The 24,765-nt window shown below is 37.1% G+C and overlaps 1 protein-coding gene across 1 annotated transcript in view; it reads left to right on the forward strand.

The window, feature by feature from the left end:
* The first annotated feature begins 23,305 nt into the window (after positions 1-23,305).
* CNGB3 (cyclic nucleotide gated channel subunit beta 3) overlaps positions 23,306-24,765 on the forward strand; it is a 33,602-nt gene continuing 32,142 nt past the window's right edge. Inside the window, exon 1 of the mRNA XM_032675324.1 lies at positions 23,306-23,313. Within this exon, the coding sequence (XP_032531215.1) occupies positions 23,306-23,313 (8 nt within the window). The remainder of the gene's footprint in view (positions 23,314-24,765) is intronic.

Consider the following 24,765-nt stretch of genomic DNA (forward strand, 5'->3'; position numbering starts at 1 on the left):
AAACCTATATCTCTCACGTTCCCATAGAGTTTCCTAATTACCTAGACTAGAGAGATGTGGGAGGAAACTCTGTGTCCTTCCTAATCTCTGGATCATTGCGCAGAAAAGAATGCAAAATGCTATGAAATGTAAGAAAATAGAATACAAAGTGGGTCATGAAACCAACCTAGAAGTTAATTAAAATAGTAACCTTGTAGGAGGAATGAAGAACTTTGATTTCAGTTTGATTTCAACAACATTTTTGAATCATTAAAAAAAGGAAAAACTAATTCTCCCAACAGGTATTTTGACCCTATTGCAAATAAATAAGGCCCAGAACTCAGATCTCCTCAGAGGAAAGTTTTGATCATTAGGTGTTGTATAAAAGATGGTCACTCTCTTTTCCTGTAGATAGAAATAAAGCAGATATATTTATTGAGGGTACTAAACTCCCGTTGCTGTAAAACTCTGGCTAATTCTGACTAATAAGGTACTAACTAAATCTACATGGACTACAACTGAGTTATAATCCTCTGAGAAGGGTGATTTGAGTTAAATGTGAAATTTTGCAGCTAAAATCTCCCTTTGGCCTCTTATGAATCTGACTCTTAAGCTGCTTTTTAAAACCTGTCCCCTAGCACCTCAAAATCCAGGGTTAAATAAGTAGTTTGTATTTCAAAAAATACAAATTAAGTATATGATATAATATGAGGCAGTGCAATGAACTAAACCTGTCAATCCAAAGAGACTTTGAAATAATCTTATTCCTTGTTGTCTTATCCTTTATACTCTTTACTGGCACTGAGAAAACAGGCAGCTATTATTCCCATAAAATGGTTTTTTTTAAAGATTACCAAGAACTTAAATATGTTTAATCAGCTTGCTTTCACTCCTGCTGATATGAAGTCTTTTAATTCCTCTCAGATCTTTATTTTTCGCATGAGTGAAAGGTCTAAATGCTAGGAAAACAAACTCAGCTTCTTCATGCAATCTTTATTTCTTTACATAGAAAATAAGCTTACATAATACTTTTGTTAGCCACTGAAGTTGACAGTCAAGATGGACCTACTTACTGACTGTTTCACTTCACCCCTGTTGATTTCCGAACTTTTTTCCCCTGCTCATAGCATTGGTTCAAAAAATTTTTCTTGTAAAGTCATAAAGCTGTGTATTTTGTAATGTCAGAGCTGAAGTCTCTTCTCTCCTTCATCCATAGGTTTCCAGTGTGTTTATTTTTTCTTGACATCTTCATGACTCTATAGCCGTTATTCAGACATTTATGGATAGCTCAAGAACACCTCTGGGAGGCAAGGACAATCAAGAAATTATTAACTATGTCAAAAGTATCACAGGGAGTTTGTAGACCAGTTCTCTCACTCCCATTCTACTACTTCAAATGTAAAGTCAATCTTTACTCAAGAGAAACTACTTTTGCAGGCAATAACCCTTAACAGCCAATTTGAGACTTCTAACCTATTTCGAACTTTTTAACACTTTGCAGTAAAAGGAAATGGCAAAAAAATCACTGATTTTGTGTTTAAAACTATGTTTCTAAAGGATATATGTCACTGCTAAAAAAACCCATTACTCAAACATTAGCTGCTCTGTCTACTACTAGCAGACTCTACCCATGTCTTTACATAGTGTTTCCTGTTCCAAACAATGCTGTCTACCTTCAAGTATTTCCATGCACCATTAAAATTGCCAACGTTGTGCGTATGTTAACTAAAATAGTTCTATCACACGAGCATGTTGTGGTTTAACCCCAGCCAGCAACCAAGCCCCACGCAGCCTGTCTCCCAACTCCCCCATTAGTGGGATTGGGGAAAGAATCAGAATGGCAAAAGCTAAAAACCTCATGGGTTGAGATAACCATAGTTTATTAGGAAAGCAAAAACCATGCATATAAGCAAAGCAAAATAAAGAATTAACTAATTTCTTCCCACGGGCAGGTGTTCAGCCACTCCAGGAGAGCAGGGCTCCGTCACATGTAATGGTTACTTGGGAAGACCAACCACACCACTCCAAACTTTGTTCCTACTTCTTTCCCCCACTTTATATATTGAGCATAATGTCATATGGTCTAGAATATCCCTTTGGTCAGTTTGGGTCAGCTGTTCCAGTTATGTCGTCTCCCAGCCTCCCATGCACACCAGTCTCCTCACCAGCGTGGCAGTACAAAAACAGAAAAGGCTTTGGTTCTGTGTAATAAAAACATCTTCATATTATTAGCCCTGTGTTCCACACAAATCCAAACCATAAGCACATACCAGCCACTGTGAGGAAAATTAACTCTACATCAGCCAAAACCAGCACAGAGCAGAAATACCAAGCTACACAAGGTTTTCAGGCAACCATTAAATGTATGTATTCAATAGAAGAAAAATAAAGTATTCATTTATATTTGTCTTTTTCTCTACCATGACTAATTCCGTTCTGTGTTTCTGCTAAGTCTTGAAAATCTGATCAAGAAAGTTCAGAGCAATAAGATTTTCAGGACTACTTTCATTACCAAAGGAACAAAAAAGAACAACATTAAATGTTCTTTAAATAAATACTGCCTTCATTAATCCTGGTCATAAACATCAGAACTGAGTGTTAATATTTACAACTATATTACATACATAACAAGTCAATTAACTATATTTAGTACAACATTATCATTGTGTGATCATATAGTAGTTTTTAAGCATCAGTGTATTTTAAAATGCCTACATGTTTGTAAAAACCACAAAGTAGTTAGCAGTAAAAGAAAGTATTTGACTATATATTTAATTTATATAAAACAGACATTATACTAGGGTGTTCTGATGGAAATACAGCTTCCACCAAAGAAAAAAAAAAACATACAAGCGAGTCAATGTTTTGTAAATCATTCTGTAAAACAATATATTGTGAATTCAAAATTAAGTGAGATTATGTCAACCAACAATCAAGTTGTGCTAAAATGTGCTTTTGAACAGCCCAAGAAGAAGCCCAGGAACTCCACTTTTTATATAAGTAGTTCCTAGCCACGACAAGTTCTACCTTCACATATACCCAACCACTACAGATGTGAGGGGAAGCATAGATAAGACTATGGTCAGACTGCTAATACAAGGCAATGGAGCTGGCTGGGAATTCCAGGGAAGAAATTCTTCCCTTCCTGAAGGGAAGAAGTTTTTCTGTTCCGGACTCAAATGGCTACTATCTTGCTGCTGACACTTATTCATATCTTTGTAGTTAAAAACTAATTTTTTATTGACATTTTGCTTTTCTTTTTTTTTTTACTTTTTATTTTCAATAGGGCTAATGGCCGTGAAATGTGTGCTGGACGTAAGTGATCCAAGAAATACAAATTTTAAAGTCAGTCTAGTGACTGAGAGATTTATGTTTTATTACTTTCTTGCAGAAAGTCCCTTCAAATTGTCTGACTGTTCCAGAGGCATGGATACTGATGCTAAAGTACCAGTAGGGCTGCTGGTCTCCACAGTGCAAAGTGCTTTTCATTCTATCCCTAAGCATCCTGCTGCTGTTTGCAGCTGTTTGCTCAGGCAATCTCTTCTCTTGCTCTGAACAACAGGTTCACATCTCAGCACTTCAGTCTCCACACGGTCCTTTGGTGGGAATAAGAGGAAGGAGCTGTCCTAGTCAGGCTGGAGAGGTTGTAATTACCTTTTGCAAATCTAGGGATTTTGAATAACATCAGTAGCAGCAGAAATAGCGTGTTGGGATCCTTTGTAGAAGAAAGAATGAGCCACTCTCAGGAGATTGGAGGGAAAATGGTCGTTTTATTAAGAATGCACCTGCTTTTATAAGGTTGGGATGGAAGGGTCTGGAAAAAGGGGTGAAGTTAGGGAGGAGTATGCTAATGAAAACCATATAAGGAAAAAAGGGGTTGGAACATTTCCCTATTAGGAGAGTAACCGCTTCAATGCGGCGAATTTGAACCAATCAGGAAAGGGAAAAACAAGGGTGTAGATAACAAGGGATTTTTATAAAACCTTTTTAAGGGTTCAAACAAGTAGTAAACATGAATTTAACTAAATGTCCATAACACATGAGTATAAAGCTCTCAAATCGGGGTGATGTAGTTGTCATCCGTGTCGAGGACGTCACTCATCTCCAGACACCTCTCTTGTTCTTTCTTCCACCATTCAAATTCTGTCTCCTCTTCAGTCCCAACAAAATAGGACTGGAAAGTAGAAGAAATGATGAATTAGTGTAAAATGACAGACTTAGCCCTTCTTTTTTGCTAACTACTTACTATGGTAGAAAATAAAAATCTTATGTTCTACTGCTAGAAGGAACATGACAGTATTCATGGTGAAAGAATAAAATTTTTTTTTCCTGACCTAATTATTTTCTGGAAGAACCAAAACCTATGAAAAATGAGAATAATCTGAAAGACTGAGAAAGGTAAACAAATAGGTCTCATGACTTGAGTCTTTTCCTTGTTCCTTGCTCTCCTGGACAGATCATTGATATGACATGGTTTCAGTGGGCCTCTAAATTTAATCAGATATCTTTTTGAGGGATTCCATTAAACATTGTTTTACCCACAAAGTAATACTTCCACAACTGTCACTTTCCCCTTCCTTCTTAAAAGAGAACCAACAACACCTACCTAATTCAGTTTTAAAAAATATTATTATTCTGAGCAGGTCAAATATCTAGAATATGTAGACACCAGTGAGCTACATTCCTCAACTCCTACTACTAATACATTGGCAACTCAACCTACCTTTATTCCAGTATAAGGGGAATGGAAGTAATTTAGAAAAACTCAAGTCTGTTATTTTTTTGAGTATGGGTCTATATGTTTTGAAAATTTCTTTCATTGTTGGTGCTTTGGCATGATTCCACCTCTTTTTTCACACTCATGATTTCTTTACCATGACCTAAGTTATGCAGAGCAAATAGAAGATTTCTTTGTTGTCCTGTAAACCTGCCATCTACCTGATGGATCATTATCTATTCTGGAAACTAACTGCTGTATGCTAAATTTTCCCTAAAATAACTACCATGCTGTTCTTAAGGGTGTTCCCTTGGGCCTGGTCACATAAGTCAGAGGGCTACAAACTAGATTTAAGCCACAAAGAGACTACTGTTTGGTTTTTTTTTAATGTGATTATGCAGATAGCCCTCACAATTTTACATAGAAAGAGACAAAAGTTGACACATAACTGGCAGTGGTGCTAGGCCATGCTATTCTAATCTTAATATAAATAAACCTTGCACAGGTCCTAGAAATTTATAAATTTTTGTATGTGAAAGTTTGGAATATTCCTGGGATTATAAGGTCTTCCTTCAGTCTGAGTCCAGTCAGCATTTAATGGTCAGTCTGGATTCAGATATCAGACTGAATTCCTTGAGAATATCTAGCAGGCTGAGGAGTCGTTACCCTTCTGCAACGAAATTTTTATGTGCAAGCACCACATATTTTTTACTTTGAGGTCTTTGCTTCTCATACATGTTGTCATTCCAGAGGATTGTCTTATTCAGGAGCCCATTACACTAAATAATATGTCTACACTGGCATTTTATTTGAAATGAAGAATACCCTTCTGAAAAAAATCTGATTATACCCTGTTGTGCTCAGCTTTTTCCACCAAAAAAACCTCTAGGAACTGGATTCCTTTAGAATAAAACTAAACCAGAAGAAACACTCCATGAGTCAAACTACTTTACTCAAGCTACTGATTGTCATTGATTTCAGAGGATCACAGTAGACTTCATTTGAAACACATCTGCCAGATATGCCAGATATTTATATCTGACAGATGCAAACTGGATACCATGCCTTCAGCACCATTTCACTGTTCTGATTATTCATATCAGGTTGTGTTCTATACCAGTGTAGATGCAACTAGGAGCAACTACTATAACAAAGAAAATTCCCAAAGTGATACGATTACAGAAATGTTGAGATTTGCCTTGCTTTCAATCTTGATTGAGTACGTAGATTTTTGGCTGGTGGAGTCAGGGCAGGAAGAACTGGGAACCATGAATTCAGAAAGGACCAGAAACTGCAGTAAGTGCTGAAATTTTTGGCTCTTGTATCATCTTTGCTAAATCATCGCATGTTGACCACAAAATCACAGAAGGATTGTGCAACAAGGAGAGCACAGTCACTAGCATGATTTGTAGAGATCCCCTGAGGAAAGGGTTAAATAGAAATTTAATGGGTTAGGGTTCAGTAGCAAGACTCACAAATTAGTCAGTTATAAATAGGTCCAATCCCCCTTTATTTTCTGTAACTTCAGCTCCTCTGTGATTTTCTTACATGGGATTCCATGAAATGCCTAGGAGAAATAAATTTTATTTTGCTATGAGAACGTATTCATTATGTTAGAAGCCTGAACCCACTTCAAAATCCCTCCTTCCTAAAAAAAAACCAGTCTTTTTGGCTGGATCTCCCAGAAAAGAATTTTGAACCCCTGAAATCAAACTGTAGAAACTCTCTCGTGTTCTTGTACCTTCCTGGGGATAGGAACAGTAACAGTCCTCTTTGCAGTCTTCATTTCCCTGAATGTATACTATTCTGTATCTTGAAAATTCACTGGCAGATCCTTCAGGTAACGTTCATAAAACATTCAGTACTGACATATTTTCAACAGACTTTTCCTCAAGATAGTACTGCAATACTGACTGCTGCAGAAAGGAAACAATAATCTGCATTTTCACTAAGTGGCCAAGATACTGTTTTCAATTCAAGACATAAAATTCAATTGAATACCAAAGTTTTAAATGGAATTCCTCAAAAAAAATCTTTCCAGTTTACAGGTTATAAGTGATACAAATCCTGCAGACTGTCTTTTCATAATCAGTAGTGCTACATTTCTTCAAGGGATTATATGAAAATTAACCCCTAAACTTGCTAAGTCAAAACCCAGTTAACCAGTGTATTGGAGAACATGGATTTCTTTTTCTCACTTCAGCTGCTTTTTGGACTGTGGGCTGAGCATTTCTGGCATACGCAGACACTTCTGTCTAGGTCTTGCCCTTGATCCTGTTAAAGAAATGAATTCCTGTAAGAGTAGCAGGGCTCACATAGGATATTCTTACTTCTTAACCTAAATACTAAGAAAAAGTTCTAGAAATGCCCCATTGGTCCTGTAATCAGTTGTCTGTGTGGTAGAAGTCTGAAACTCAGCTCAAGAAACATAGCGTCTGTTCTTAATAGATGCCTGGAAGAACATATGATCCCGAATCTGAATTAGGAAGGTAGTTTGGTATATCCAGTGTTGTAAACAAACCGACCCACAGTCCTTCACAAGGTTTTGTTTCAATGCAATTTCAAGCAACCACCTTCCAGATAAGTAGCTTGACAGTTTAATGTTGTAATTGCCTTTACCCCTCTGAAATGAATAGCTCTCTAAATATGGAGCTTAACTGTCAGAAAAGTAATCTTACACTATGCATTCAAAATAGTCAAGGTTTGATTTTCTTTGAGATATCTCAGACTTAAAATACAGAATAGAGAATACATAACAGGCTCCTGATTTATTTGCTGAGATGCTTTCCTGCCAAGCTTTTTCCTCTATAATCGTGTAGTGAAAGTATTTATGAAGGCTGAGCTTGTCCCTCCTTTATGCAAAGTGTCAGACTGATGAAAGCTATCAAATTATTTTTCAACATAAAAATTTAAAACAAAGATATAAGATCAATTGTAAAAAATCATCACTTAAGGCCACTTAAATAGCAAGAGACTATACCATTTGTTTCAAACTCTACAAGCTTCCTACTTGTGATTCCTTTAAAAAACTTGATAGTAACAAAAAGTATGTCATACTAGCCAAAGTATGATATACTCACATCCTTAATGTTATATTCCTATCATAATTTACTCAGCAACAAACAGGACCGTCATGGCAGCTGAAGCAACAACATTTTTAATGCAGTTCAAACTCTGCAGTATAAATAATGTCATTAGAATTTCTATGCATAAGAAAATAAGCTACTCTTCATTTTCTTCCTGTATTTCACAAGGCATTTCTGGACAGATCTATCTATCTGTCCTCTACAATTTTTTTAAATAAGCACACACTAAAATTCTATCATACTGCATGAGTTCTTGTCCCTCATAAATATAGAAGAGCTCTGTATTGACCATTGTTGATCTGGCTACTGACGCATCTAGTTTAAAAACCACAAGTAAATTACATATTCTAAAAGATGTATTTATCATAAACAAGTTCTGTATAGCTGGCATTGAAATAGATTTCTGCAGGAAATTGCTCAGAGGTCAGGTCCCAAAAGCAATGTCATGTAGTGCTTGTCCACTACAGAAATGTCAGACAAAATGTGATTCCTTCAAAAGTATTACTGTGATTCTTTAAAAATTTCTATTCAAAAAAGTAAAACTTTTTTTCTAGATATAGGATCAGCAAAAGCACCTGAGCCTTCAAAAACTGAAAACTCAACTGAACCAGCTAAGACAACTCAACAGGAAGAGCATCAACTCCAAGATGGGAAAGAAGATGCTAAGTGAGTAAATTCAATTAAAAAATTTGAAGCTTTTTCCCTTACATCATGACCTAATATTTCTGTGTTCCATATGTCAATTCTTTAATCCTCCTGTAAGGATCTGAAGAGCTTTATTTCAATTCTAAGGTATATATATGAGGCATTCATTTATTATGTTCATTTGATAGTTTGTTGTGTATATCATCCTAAATTGCAGGAATGAGAAAAAGGATTTGCTCAACTATGATTATATGCTAATTTTAACAGTGCTGCTGCTCAATTATTATTACTCTACCTTAGCAAAGAACAAGGTCCCAGAATGCTGCCCTGAATAGCTGGAATGTTTGTCACATCATTCTGACTTGAAACTTTTTACTCTGCATATTTTTTTCTTAGTTCTACCATCAAATCAGCATTAATGTCCACAACCAGAGTATTAGTACTACCTCTTTCTGAGAAGAGACAAAAAAACTAAACAGTAATATTACTTCAGGGGAAAATCTAGAGTCATTCAACCTTTGGAAAAAGCTGAGGTGACTGTTTTGCTAAAATAGTGATAAATATGAAGTCTTGAAAACAATAATCTTGCAGTAGTCTACATTCATGACTGAATCACAGATTCGTAGAATCATAGACTTGTTTGGATTGGAAGGGACCTTTAAAGGTCACCTACTCCAACCCTTCTGCAATAAGCAGGGACAACTACAACTGGATCAGGTTGCTCAGAGCCCCATTCCACCTGACCCTGAGTGTTTTTAGGGATGGGGCATCCACCTCCTCTCTGGCCAACCTGTGCCAGTGTTCCACCACTCTTATGGTAAAAAATTTCTTCCTTATATCCAATCTAAATCTGCCCTCTCCAACTTTAAAACACCTTGTTATTCCACAAGACCTGCTAAAATGTTTGTCCCCATCTTCCTTGTAAGCCTCTTTTAAGTACTAAAAGGTCACCAAAAAGATCTCCCTGAAGCCTTCTTTTCTCCAGGCTTGAAAACTCCAACTGTCTCAGCCTTTCCTCATAAGAGAGATGCCCCAGCCTTCTGATTATATTTGTGGCTCTCCCCTGTACCTACTAAAACAGGTCTTTGTCTTTCCTACACTGACAACTTCAGAGTTGAACACGGTGCTCCAGGTAGAGCAAATTTGAGAGGAAGAATCAGCTCCAGCAACCTGCTGGCAACATTTCTTTAGATGCAGTCCAGGATACAATATCCAGCTTTTCATCCACCAGCACCCCCGAGTCCTTCTCCCTAGGGCTAGTCTCCATCCATTTATCCCCCAGCCTGTATGGATACTGGAGGTTACCCCAACCCGGGACAAAACCTTGTACTTGGCCTTGTTGAACCTCATGAGATTCCTGTGGGCCCACTTCTTAAGCTTGTCCAGGTTCCTTTGGATGGCAGCCCATCCTTCAGGTGTGTCAACTGCACCACTCAACTTGGTGTCATCTGCAAACTTGCTGAGGCTGCACTTGATGCCACTGTATCTGTCACTGCTGAAGATAAAGATCTTCAGAGATCTTTAAAGATCTTCAGAAGCAATGAGGTCCAAACATGTGCTAAGAGCATTTAGAGGTTAGACTCAATTCCCAGTTAGATCAGGTTGCCCAGAACTTTGTTCAGTGTAATTGTGAATGTATATTTCCAAGAATGGAGTTTCCACCATTTCTCTGGGCAATTTGGTCCACCATTTGACCACTGTTATTAAGAAAATTAGATAGAATTAAATTTTCCTTTGCTTTAACTTGCTTCTGTCATCTCTCTTCCTTTTGCTGTGCACCCCTGTTGCTTTTTCTAAATTGGAACAGGTAGTTAGTCTTCACTGCAGCAAGAACACACTGTGGATTCATATTCAATTTCTTGTCTATCAGGACCACCAGATCCTTTTATGCAAAGCTGTTTTCTAGTCAGTCAGCTCCAAGCCTTTCCTCTCACATGGGATTATTGCATTCCATGTATGTGTCATGGTTTGAGATCCCCAAAAATCTAATTCCCTAGTCCAAGCCCCCTCCCACATCTCAACCCAGTGAGAAATGATTATTTCCAGACAAAAAACACCAGACTCAAAATGGGGGAAAGGGAAATATATTACAATGACTGTACACATAAATAAATATTACAATACATTATATACAATCTTAGCTATCTCTACCATGACATAAGTATTTACAATGGATCAGACCTCTTCTCCCTTTCAAATAAAAGTCCAGGAGGGAAGAAGGACAGATCCCTTCTAGTCTCTGAGAAGCAGGATCTTCTACAGCAGCAGTCATCTGTCCCCTTCACATGCAGCAGCTGATAGCTGGACTTCTGCCAGCACTCACGAGGGGGAAAATCCAAGCCCCTCTCGGCCCCTTGACGCAGGCAAAGGGGTCCTCCGTGGGCTGCGTTCACCCCAGACAAAGGTCGCTATCACCACGGTCATATCACAAAGCACAGGGGGTCTTCGTGTCGGTCTATTATCTTCAGGTGACTCAGCCCCTTGCAGAGCTTCTGTGCCCTGCTTCAAGATGGCTGCGAGCTTCTTTGTAGCTTGCAGCAAGGGAGGGCTCAAGATCTACCTCCTACACACCGTCCTGGCTGAACAATCAGGACGACTGAGCTTCTTAGCTCTTCTCTGCAGTGCATGTCGCACTTCACGCCTCTCGTCTAGGACGTGAGGGGTTTCCAAGGAGTTTGGGGGGTCTGGTTCAGTTCTTACCCCCAAAACTCTGTCTCTCAGCTGCTGGCTTTCTCTCGGTTTTCCTTCCAGGAGTTCTCTCCTGCTTGGTTGTAATGCCTCTGCTGCTTCATCTTATCTCTTCTGGCTCTGTGCCACCGTTTCTCCGGTCAGTGCTGGCTGCCGCTACTCCTGCCGCTGCCCACGGTGGAGAGAAAACTCCCAGCCTCCATAGCTACAGACACATAGTGCAGCTTAACACTGTTTCTGAGTTTCTATACTGCTAACACTGTTTCTGACCCCAGCTGGGGGCTGGGGGGCTGTGGCCTCCCAGAGGGGCTCTTACCCCTTCAGCTCATGGCTTCAGAACATGGCTACTTCTTCTTCAACCCAAAACTACAGCTCTTCTCTTCTATTTGATTGTGATATGTTTATATTTTGCAGAAGCACTCATTGGACAAAACTTCAAAACTTCCAGGGCCACCACCCCCTGGGGTTTTGCCATTTTCAACTGCAGGTGGAAAACCTGGTTCAAACCACTACAGTGTGGAAACTTGTATTTCCTTTGCTAAGCTTCACGAAGTTCCTGCCTTTTGAGATCACTTTGAATGGAGAAAAACAGATACACTCAGCCTAGAAAAGGGTAGAAAGTTCTCCTGCTTGTCTTTGCTTTTTCTTATTTTGATTATCCTGACGACACAAAACTAAAGTCTTTCCCTGACATGGAGGTAATTTATTACCTATTTCCTCTCCTTTGCCAAGACAGACTTTGTACTGCAGTGACAAAGAATAATCAAGCAAAATGCTACTGCACATACCTCTATAGAATAATGCATGCAATTAAAAATAAATTGACTAGAAAGAATGGAAATGTTACAAATACCTTTGTAATTTGAATGGGAATTAGTAGGTCAAAAATTAAAATCTAGATAAAGAATCTTTATCATTGTACAATATGTTATTAGACACAGTTCCACTGGTAAATCCTGTAACCACGGTTAACATAATTATTATATGCTTATGAAACAAAGAGATATGTTGCTTATTAGTAGAAACAGAATCTGTCTGTTAAAAGGGAATTAAAAATGTTTATGTTAAACATTTTCTTCTCATAACTGTTCTGACTCAGTGTCATATGTGCATCCAGATAAATCTAGTCAGTCTAATCTGAGCAATGGCTTCTAAAAATACAGTAAATATTTGGTAAATTCTTCTGGCAAAACAGTTACCCACTAAATTCTACAGTAGAGCTTGGAAGGCATGGTGCTGGTGTCATCCCATTGGCATGAAACTAAACTAAACAGATCTATTGTATGAGCTTGAAGGAGAATCATTTTTAAAATATGCTTTTGGGAGAATTTAATTAATTACTTCTGAAGATTCATGGAAGTCTATTCAGACATTGTTCTTGATCAAAGTTACTGCTGTCTTGAGTCTATGTGTTCAGATCTGCTCACTAGAATATTTTTAAGGAAATCAACTGCCTTTATCACGTGAGAAAAGCTATGAGAATTTGAGTCAAATAGATACATGTAGTCAACAAAAGTAACTATAAATGAAACATGTTCAAATCACTGTCCAACACTGAGGCCAACTAGAACAGTAAAAAATTCCTCCTAAAGAATTTGCTCATTGCTAATTTCTAGGTATTTCCATATCTGGGAATTATTTGGAAAAATGCTAGTTTGATTAGTTAAAGCCATATCAAGAACTATTAGGATAGTGAGGATAGTCAGCTAAGAGTCCCATTGGCCAGGAATTTTCCCTGTCACTGTTTAATCTGCATTTGGATACCGCTCAAACAGAGATCAGTAATGAGTGGTGTCCCTTGGGGTTGGTATTGGGCAACACCAAACTGTGTGGTGTGATCTACACATTGGAGGGAATGGATGGGATTGGATGCCATCCAGAGGGACCTTGACAGGTTTGAGAGGTGGGCTCGCATGAACTTCATGAAGTTCAAAAAGACCAAGCGCAATGTTCTGCACATAGGTCAGGTTAATTACCAGTATCAATACAGCCTGTGTAATAAATAGAGATCAGACCTGTGGAGAAGGACTCAAACACATATTGGTGGATGAAAAATTAGCTATGAGATGGTTATGTGTGCTCAGAACCCAGAGAACCAGTTTTACCCTGGGCTGCATCAAAAAAAATGTGTTCAGCAGGCCACAGGAGGTGATTTGCCCTCCTGTTGAGACTCCACCAGGAGTACTGCATCCAACTCTGGACTCCTCAGTACAGGAAAGACATGGACTTGTTGTAGGGGGTCCAGAGGAGGGTCACAAAAATACTGAGAGGGGTGGAGCACCTCTTCTACGAGGAAAGGCTGAGAGAGATGGGGTTGTTCAGCCTGGAGAGGAGAAGACTCTGGGGAGAACTCATAGCAGCCTTCCAGTACTTAGAAGGGGCTTATAAGAAAGATGAGGACAGACTTTTTAGCAGATCCTCTTGCAATACAACAAGAGGTAATGGTTTTAAATTTTATGAGTACAGATTTAGACTAGATATGAGGATGAAATTTTTTTGTGATGAGGGTGGTGAGACACTGGTTTGTCAGAAAAGTTGTGGGTGCCCCATCTTTGGAACATTCAGTGTCAGGCTGGACATGGTTCTGAGCAATCTGATCTAGCGGACCATGTCCCTGCCCAAAGCAGATGGGTTATGGAAAGGTTGGGGAAATCACTGGTAGTCTTTTCTTAACTGGAATTTCAAATTTTGCCCAACTGCATTTCAGATTACAGTAAGGGCTCCCTGAGAGAAGAGGAGATGGGAGCCAAGGATAGACCCAGCACAAGCATTGTCCTTACCAACAAGGTTCAGTCCTATAAGGTCTGAATACAGCAAGCAGAGGCCTAGCAGTAGGCTCCATCAACAAGGCAAAGGTTAAGGGTCTATCCAGGGAGTCAGGTCAGGAGCAAAAAAGACTGGGACAGAGATAGGGCTGGAAACAAGGTGGCTTCAAAATCTCTCTAGGAGACAGGACCAGAGACAGAACTGGAGCTAGAAATAGCTAGGCATAGCTCAGGCAGTGACTCAGGCCTGACCTTAAGGGGACAACAAAGTCAGAGAGTGTGGGTAGAAGTCCCACTGAAGGCTCTTCAGGGACATTAACTTTTATAGACCATTTTCTTATACTAATTGTCTTCCAAGAGTCAAAGTTTAATCAAAAGTCACTTGATCTGCATGGAAAGAAATCGTCAGTATGCCTACAGACCGTGAGTAATATATATAATAAAATGAGGTTTGTGGATACATATATTTATTCACAACACATAAATCCAGAGCACCTCAACTTTCATGGAAATTTTGTTAATCAAAAAGGTTTCATCTTATCTGCTGCTACTGTGACATTTAATTTTTTAAATGCATCTGTGTAGGCTCAGATACATAGAGTAAGGAAGAGAGAAGGTAGTTGTCCTGTTTGGAACAGCACATTTTTCATTTGAATCAGATCCATGTCTCTCCATGCAGAATTTAAGGAGAAAGTAATGAGCTCTCAGATAAGGACTTTAAATTTTAAAATCTTAGGTAATACTGCTTTTTTAACAATTTTATTAATGTTATTATCAGAAATCAGTAAGACTACTTATATGTATGACAGTTTACAAGACTGTGCACCGGCTACATCCTTCTTTCAATTCAACTGTGTTAGGGTAACTTTTTACTCATGGTGGCACATAGATTGTAGTATCTATCAACAGGAAAATAGTGTTTTGAACTTCCTCTAAAAGAACAAATATTTTTCTCTTGTTAAGTGAACGACAACTCTGACAAATACTGTATTTATTCCTAAAAATTCCAATAGAAACTGTCCACAAGAAAAAAAAAATCAGTCTTTCCCTCTCAGAATATCCTCATTTTTTAAAATATAGCAGTACATGAGGATAGACATTAATAAAAAGTAGATAGATGCAGCACTGATCTCAGTCACCTGAACATTATGTCTGAAAGAGAAGACAAGAATGGATGATGCATCAAGTGCTGAATTACGGCCCAGTGACAGAAACTTTCAATGTCTCTTTCCTAATGGTTTGGAAGGGATTGCACACAAATTGGCCCTGTCTGTCGATATATTGTTTCTCCCCTCCATCTTTAATGATAATGTAACAGAGTATTAGGCAATTTTCATGAATAGCTGTTTGCTGAGTAATAACAACCTCTGGAACGGCGGGCTAAGACTATCCTCTCTCTTCACAACAAGAAATGTGGGAGCAGAAGAACATTTAGGACCTCGTTTGCACTGTAATAGAAGATAGTGGAGTCTTATTAACAAGGAACTAGCACAAAGCATCATTTCAGCCTTTATAACATGTGCAGATTCCTTTCTGTTGTGGAGGGTTTGCAAAAACACGTATGTGCACACACAATCCTTCACTTTTTTTGAGCTGCCATGCAAGCATTTCCTGTGAGGGACTGGGTAGCACATAAGCAAACCTGGTACATCACCAGGGACTCACAAGGACAAGCCCCTGGCCTGTGCAAGCAGAGGAATATAGCCATTTGTACACAAAAGAAAGTGAAAAAATGCTTTGTGAGAATACTATTTGGAGTCCAAAATCTAACAAAAAAAAGATAATCAGAAAGCCATGACTGAGATGATCACAAAGTGACACAGGAGAGGCTAATGTGAAACCTTTGCATGACTGCACACTGAAACTAGGAGCAAATACAGAGCCTGTGGCATGATAAATCCGGTGAAGAAGAGGACTGCACAAAGTCTTTTGGCAGGTAAAAACAGAGAGGAAATGGATACCTAAGGAAAAAATAATAGTGGATGTCGGGCATCAGGGAACGAGACGAAGTCACAGCAAGTCCAGGAAAAAGTAGGAAGAATGGTGAACAAAGCATCTGAGAGGATAGATGAGAGAAAATGGAGGGACACAAAGAGCTTCTATGACCTTTCCTCTCCTCTGTGTCTTCTAAAAGCCTTTAAGCCCAGCTAAATTTGTAAGAGTGTTTCATCTTCCCAGATTATCAAAGAGATTACAATGTACTATTTATACTAAGTCAGTACTCTGAAACCCCAGTCAAAGATCATGAACCCCACTCTGCAAAATGCTGTGTAAAATAATAATCCATATTTGCAGGCCAAATATCCAAGAACACATTAAGAAAAAAATACAGCAAGTAACTGGTACTTCCTATGCTCTTAGGTTTCACCTCAAGTTCTTATACATTCTCAGTTATGATTAGAGAGGAACAAAATATTATATCCGATATGTCACCTTCAGAACCTAGTTATTATGAAAAAAATAAGTTAATATAAAACACACTAAAGAAATTTTAATAAAATGTTAACAATTATACAAAAAAAATTTCAACATTCCCACCCAGAAAGATTACTCTCCTGATTTTGCTTTTTCAAATGCAGAAACACATTTTCAAACAAAAGTGAACTTCAGCGCTGCAAACTGCCATATGAAAAGGGGTGGTTCAGGAAGACTGAATTTCATGCTTGTAACTTGCCCTTTTCATAGCCAGGTCCTATTACCTAATAGACTATACCAGTCCTTCCTAGGCCCATAAAGGAGATTTTTTTCCTCTTTAATTTGGCTAATAGCAAAAACGGAAAACAAAACAAAGATTAAGAGGCAATTTTCTATGTGGTGCACAACCAGGCTAATAAAGAGAACTCCTGCTGGTAGCATGTTCTTAGTGAGTAATGCACTTCATTTACCTCAATTACCTTGACCAAGAAAATTACTGTGCTCATTAGTGCTTGCTATACACTAGTTACAACACATCAATTCACCAAGTAGATGCATCTTAGTGAAACCATGTCCTATCACAAGAACAAAATCTCCACACACTGGTGAAACAGACCCAGCAACAACCCTCTGCAGTGCCCAGAAATCCTTGATTCCTGTAGGGACACAGAAGATGCTACTCATGGCACTAAACTCCAATTCAATTGAGATGAAGTAAAACAAGGTCAATGCTGGGCCTTCCAAAAATCCCTGTTAAAACGCAGTTGCAAACACATTTTATAGAGAGACTAATATATTTCCTCCGTTGTTTACAGCTAATCACTGCATTGCTTGAAATTGTAAACAGAGAGAATGCATCCAGTACATTTTGTAAGCTTGACTGAAAAGACATTAATATGTTAGAAAATAAAAATACTTTTCTTGGCACTTATATTCCTTCTGCTTAGGTATTTTTTTTTTCAGAGCCTGTCACTTTTAGTTCTTGGATTTAAATTTCTGCAATGACTACATCGAGAATCTGCAAATTAAATAGAAAGGTGATGGTGTATGGCCTGTACAAAAATGGATTAAACTTGCTGTAATTACTGCTGAGATGTATTTTCCTAGAGCCTTTAAATTCCATCTGTTCTGCAGGATGCAGTTCCCCATGTTGTTTAATGCCATTCAGTCTGCATGACAATCAAGTAGGTAGCCTGAAATTAAAAAGGTAGAGAATTTGGAAGTTTTTCATTGAAGATTAAATGAAGTGAGTAAGGGGATAGAAATGCCATTATACAGACTGAAATGCTGTTTTTTCTCTTCTTCCATGACATTATTTTAAATTATATGGTCATAATATTCATATATACTCATTTCTGGCAGTATAAATGGAAGAAATTGTTTTTCTTTTTAGAATATGTAAGAATTTGTAATATTTTACCACTGATTTATTTCTTTAATTAAAAGCATTTTGTGTAAATCCTCCATTGACTTAATATTTTTCAAAGCAAGAAGTAACCTTTTTTGTAAAGGAAGAAATTATAATTTATTCAAACTATTATCTCTGCTATTATCTATTGAGTCATTTTCAGGGAAAAAACACAAAGCAATGAGCATTGTGACAGGTACATTACTACGCAATATAAATTGCAGTTATTTAAATCACATTTGTACCAAACATTTGCAAATATATCAGGGTTTCTCTTGATAAATCTAAGAGGCATATAAATCTAAGACATAATGTTTATTATTATTTAGTAAAAGAAAACTGGTTACTACTTCATGACAAGTGTAAGTATTCATACCTATATTTAATTTCGTCCAACATGTTTTATTAAGGTACTATGTCTGCAGGGATTTACTCATTTTCCAAATATGAGTGATTTAGGTTTAAAACATCCTGTTGTACAGCCCAAGAGAGGACTAGAGGAAAAGTGACAAGTGGAGACATGAGGTTGAGATGAGAAGTCAAATCTGGCAGCCCAATCTTATTCAGTGCCCTGGGTAAAAGATACTCAGGAGGAGAGGTGTGATGATCTGTGTCTGTAGGGAATATACCTACTTTATTGCTGAATTTGGAAAAGAATGTATCAGACACCTGCAGAAGGAGAAAGGATGGCCTTAAATAGTGGTAACTGGAAATCATTTCAGAGGATTGGGTTCTTTCTCTCTCTCTCACCATATTTCTTTGTGATCCTGGAAAAGGTACATGAAGTGAGTTTCTACACAGATTGCCGTATAACAGTTTACCACTAAGAAAGGTAGAATTGCAGAAAGACAATGGCACCAAAGTAATTTTATATAATTAGCATAGGCAACAACAGTGCATGGCATGAAGTTCAGCATATTGTAAAAGTCTATCAGGGCTCCCAGTAGTGGAGCAACTTTAGTTGTCATGCATGCTGAATCTACACCACTGCTTCTTTCTCTTTTAACTTTACTAGTTGAAATATAGATTCCTGAAACTTCCAGCAGCTAAAAGATTCTTATCCAGGTATGCACATCTCTGCACACTGAAAATCATAAAATTAACTATTACTCTTAGTCATCATACAATTATTACCTTTATCCCAAATCTTTTTCCTCTGAAAAAAAAACCCACAAAAACAAATAAACAAACAAACCCAAAAACAAACCCACAAACAAACAAACAATAAAACCCAGTGAGAAAACAAAAATGTGCAAACAACCAAAAAGTGATATAAAAGAGAAGGAACAATATGTTTTATTCCATGTTCACAGTGCATAGGACAAATTGTGCTGAAAGGGACTTACACTGAGAAAAAAAATTGTAAAATGAAGGTAGTAAAGTACTAGAATAAATTCTTTAGGAAGATTATGGAATAGCCATCACTAGACATGTTTAAGAACAGGTTAGACAAGAATCTATCAGGTATACCTCATTCTACTTTGAGCTGTGGGGACCAGGCTTACAGGATGTCTCAAACTTCTCTACAGTCTTGTGATTTTATGATTATTTTAGGGTCTGTATGGAAACAGATGAAAAATGAAAGCATCTAATGAAAATTAAGTTTTTCTAATTTGAGACTTTTTTTGCAATGTTTTAAAAAATCACTATGGGAAATTTTATGGTATTTTAATTTTAGCTTTTAGTTCCCTACATATTAATAAAAACTGAAGAATAGAAAATTGGAAGAAGGATCTGTGCTGCTCATGAGCTCTGTGCAGCACTGGATCACGCTCTAAGATATTTTTTTATGTAGGCATAAATTATTACATGCTTATGTAAATAAGATATGAGTTTGCATTTGAATGTGTTTGAATGTAACAAACACTATGTGTATATGATAAGCAATATCTTTAAAAATTCCTGATAAGTGGAAGATATCCCAGATTGATTTATTTATTTACAGATAAGAAAGACCCAATGACTTCCTTAGAATATTATACCTTTGTTCTAAAGCAATTAGTATTAGAAATTATGATTTTTTTACATCATAGTAAAAATCTAGTGCAATTAAACAACTTTATATCACCAGTTGCCTTAAAGAAAGGTGATTTTTTCATAGCTAATTGATACCTTCAACATCCATACTACTTTCTTTGCATAGTTCCTTCTGCAGAATTGTTAATTAAAATAAAAATCTTATTCACATTTTAATCTGGTACCTCAGTGAGTGTTCAGTATTGAGACAGACTTCTCCTGAGAGAGAAGGGTAAAGAAGATTAGAGGATTCACAGACTCTTGTGACATAATAACTAGGATGATTGTCAAAGAAGCTGTTGTGACAAATCTTTGAACTAAAGAGGAGGAATCTCATGCAGCCTAGATTATCAGATTTCAGACTTTACTCCATCAGGAAGTTTATTCTGAGTCCAATACCAGTAAATAACTCTGACAGACAATACCTTCCTTAAACAATGTTGTTTCCATAATTGTTTTGCTTTATGAATACAACATGAGACCTGGGAAATGGAAAGTGTTTCCATTTTATTTTAAGAACATGTACTTAGGGCCCAAACAAGCAAGAATTCTGTACAGACTCTGAACTAAAGGAAAATCATGCATTTCAATGGAAAGTTTTATTTATACGTTGTCCACATGAAGCTTATAAATGCTTATGACCCATTCTTGCTTATATATATATATGAAAAACCAAAACCACCCAAATATTATGATATCACTATGTTTACATTAATGAAATATGTAAGAAAATACATAATAAGACAAAAGTAACCAGTTTAAAATCAAATTTCATTATGAAGAATAACTCAATCCTAAAATAAAATTAAAATAAAAATGTAATTAGTTCTTTTTTTGTTGCAAAGAAAATTTAATATAATGCTAGTATTTCAAAACATGCAGCAAATAGAGAAAGACATAATCTTCTGGATCACTAAAGATGAGTCTCTCTCAAACATTTTCCCTTGTCAGGAGAGGTTCAGATTAGATATTAGACAAAAAAAAAATTCAGTGAAAGAGTGTTCAGGCTTTGGAATAAGTTGCCCAGTGAAGTGGTGGAGTGACCATCTCTGTAAGTGTTCAAGAGGCATCTGGATGCGGTACTTGGGGATATAGTTTAGGAATGATTATGGTGGTGCTTGGTTGACTGTTGGTGATTTTGAAGGTGTCTTGCAACCTTGATGATTCTATGACTAAAGGAAGAGATGATGGGTCAAAGGAAGATAGTTTTTTCAAGACTGCTAATGAAAATTAAAATTTAATTAAGAGCTTTTTGAAATTCAGTGGAATCTAATGAGTCAAAAACTTGTTCCAAGACTTTAAGATAATATGTTTATCTCAGAATCTCGCTTTCTTAGCATTTGAGCTATTAAGATTTATGGTGGTAGTGGACCTGGTGGTAAATATACAGGTTAAGTCACTTATTCACTTTCCAAACCTTTTATATAATTCAAGTTTGTTTGCTGAAAAGGGTCTCCTGTCATGCTGCATAGATTCTTTTGCTTTCCTGTAAATCATAGCCTACAACAGTTTCTATGATCCTAACTAATACAATCTTGAAGTCTGTCATGCTTGTTTCAGTTGCTACTCACTCATATTAAAAGGTTGCCTAGAATTCCGGTCATTAAGGGCTTAGAAACTTTCTTCAGACCTTTAACTCATACTAATTCATTGTGTTTCTATTCACATTTTTTCTTCTTACAATATTCTTCTTACTGTTCTGTAGCTCAAATACTTCTTTTCCCTACATAGTTCTCCACCAAAATTTGAATTTATAGACTATGATTCTTCTGCCTCTCAACCTGCTTTGCTGTCATTTTTAAAGCCACATTCCCAGCAGCTTTGGCCATTCTAAGAGACTCTATAGAGTCTCCTACATGAATTCACCTTCTGAATATAGCTGGTCAGAATAACTCTCACATTGGCTTATATCCTAATATTAATACTTCATTCCCTGGCAGTATGTCATATGCATTCTAAAGTTACATTTGCACTTGTGTTTTTCATAGCCAGATTACATAGGTCTCATAGACATCTTGCTGTTGACTAAAACTCTGATATTTATCCTTTTGTCATCTACATCTGATGATCCCAGCATCTACAGAAGAAATTCTACAATTTGATTCTAAGTACATGTCTGCAGTATGGACCATTAGATGCATTTGCATTTCTATTACTTAGACTAAATAATTCAAATTTTCTGGTACAGGAATAATTCCTCCAAATCCAATGTCCTATGAAACATCATTAGTACACAACTACATTTTGTACCAACATCATGAAAGAAAATATTAAAGCTCACTTCTAAACTCCATCAGCTTCCTGTGCAGGTAAAGCAGAAAAATGGGCTCCTTTTGCAGGTAATTCACAGCAGAAACTTTTCTCAGTCATTCTGAACCTCTCCTCAGGGAAGCCTTCCATTGACTATGAAGGGAGCATAATCAAAACAGTTAACTTTTTGGAATACCTCTGTTCCTATGCCAAAAAGATGATTGACATGTTATTCTTCTACTACTAGGTTTCCTAGCAATTTAGGATGTGTGAACTTAGGCTTGGAGCTTGGGGCACATAGAGGGCTCTGGTTTCTATGGCATTACTATGGGATTGTCAGCACAAACTGAGGATATGTTTTTGAACCAAGACATTTCTCAATGCCTGGAACTACATTTTTCCATCTCACCGAAATCTTTCTCAGCCGTACCATCATGTTTTGTGAACATCTGTATAGCTATGCATTGTCACATTCTTTTGAAAACTGATTTTCTGAATCAGAGATTATCCACAATTTATTAAAAAAAAACAAATAATTTTTTTCAAGACACAGGTCATAAATACAACCATAAATCACAGTGAAATGGTTCAATAAAAGCATTAAAAGCTCCATTGCAAGATCAAGAACTCTATTTCCATGTAGTTAGGACAAAGTTTCTTAAGTGTTGTAAAAAAAAAAAAAAAAAAGGGGGTTATAATGGAAATCAGCAAAAAGTGGTATGGACTTTTTTCAGGCAACAGCATACATTTATGAAATACATTTTCTTGGGGGTTTCCTACTACACAAAGGGTTGAATCAAACTCAGGTATTTAGTGTTCATGGCCTAAAAGCAAGAAGGGATTAAACTCTAGATTACAACTTAGAAGAGGGTAAGCCTCATTTATTCTGAAATAAGTATTGCATTTCTTTATCGCTGTTTATTTGAACTCTCAACAGAAAACTTTCAAGTCACAGTACTTAACAGCTGTTGCATACATTAGCACACTCAACACAGTATTTCCATAGCCCGTTTCAAGTCCATATTCTTTCACTAGGTGTCTAAATCTTTTCTTGTGGCATGGAGAGAATTAAGCCACTGTTATTTTATTCACTAAACAATCAAGGTCAAGCCTACAAGCTAAAAAAATAAAACCTACGAGTGAAAAATATCAGAAAACTTCATTATTATTATTATTCGCATGTTACATATGTTGCTATTGTTAAACAAAATATGTTTGAGGTAATAACAAGAATGTGTGTATAGTACATGAGTTATGGTCCTGACTTACACTCCCCAGGCCACATGCAACTATTACTTCCTCAGGGAATAAACATTTCCACTCTGTAAAGGACTATATGGTGCAGTAAGTAATATAGGCCCAAGCCTATTGTAACATATTGCACAAAGGTCAGGGATAAATTTGCTTAAAGAATAACAACTTGGAGACAAATCCTAGCACCACCTGATGCGAGACAAGTAGTCAAGTTTATTAGAAGTGATTTAGTGAAGTTTGAATGGGCTTCATTAGCCAAGGCAATTTGAAGTACACCTCCACACAAAGTGAATGTATATGAACATCTTCAAATTAGCTGTGTTCAACATGCAGCTTCTTCCATCTGTACTAACAAGAGAAAATTTAAAGTAAGCATTTCGTTACTAGAGAAAAATAGAGGAGAAGGCAATGCAAGCCAAATGAGAAGTAGGGCAAGGAAAATCAATTTCTCATCAACTGTGGGGTGAATAGTTTTAAACTAAGTCACATAGATTCTAATCAGTACCAACAGAAAAATGGTTCCTCTGCACTACACTGAAAAGATACAGCACCAAATTCATGATAGAGGAGACTTTAAATTTTGTTGGAAATTCTGTGAAATAAGAAAATACCATGAAATTTATAGGTCCCTAGAAAGCAGATAGAAGGGGCCTTTGGCGTGACACTTGTGATAAGTGTATTTGACTTCAAGATAGCTAATGCCCTGAACAAGTATAGCAACAGCAAAGACGATGTATTATTTTAAATTCTTTGCATAGAAGCCGAAAAACTAATTGTGACATGTTAGTTCAAAACAAGAAAGGATTTCATTACATTGCAGATGGCCTGAGCAAAGGGAATATGTGACACAAAAGGAACTGTGATGAGATTACAAAATGTATCAGAACTTCTTTGATTAATCTCATCTGGGGAGTTTTAAGAAATAGACGCTACACTAGACTTAAATTAGAGGAATGACAAGCATATAATTCTGACCTTCTGCTTCTTCTGCTGCTTTTACAGCATATGTCCACTTTATCCAATGGTTTTATTGCTGAAGGATTTTCACATGCTTAAATTATACTTTCTTGGACATCGTGATGTGTGTTGTGTCTCCAGAAAACCATGCTGCTCAGAAAGCTACACACATCCCACTCTGACACTGTCCTTTTTTAGTTACAGTTCCTTCTGTTAGGAATTTCAAAGTAGTTTTAGGTCTTGAGGAGATATGGTGTTTATTTAGAGATTACTTTGGAGTAGTTTTCATTTCTCCCGTACCCAAGGTGCTCTGATACCACTTTGGGAAGATTTTCTCAAGAATCTGGTCATTTCAAGCACAATTCACTCCTGGTCTGCCACTTCTCTTGCTGTAATATCCACATCCCCATGGCATTTGGGACACAACTGAAAAACTGTTAAGACAAAAAGAACAATTCTTTGCTATAACCCCTGTATTGGGCATAGATTTCAGGGGTTTGGTACAGGGATAGCAATTGTGACCTGTGTGGAAGGAGGCCTTGAGCTGCCCTGTGCCAGTCACAGCCATTTCCCCTCAACCCTTAC

This window comes from Chiroxiphia lanceolata, chromosome 1, assembly GCF_009829145.1.
Source record: "Chiroxiphia lanceolata isolate bChiLan1 chromosome 1, bChiLan1.pri, whole genome shotgun sequence".
Taxonomy (NCBI): Eukaryota; Metazoa; Chordata; class Aves; order Passeriformes; family Pipridae; genus Chiroxiphia; species Chiroxiphia lanceolata.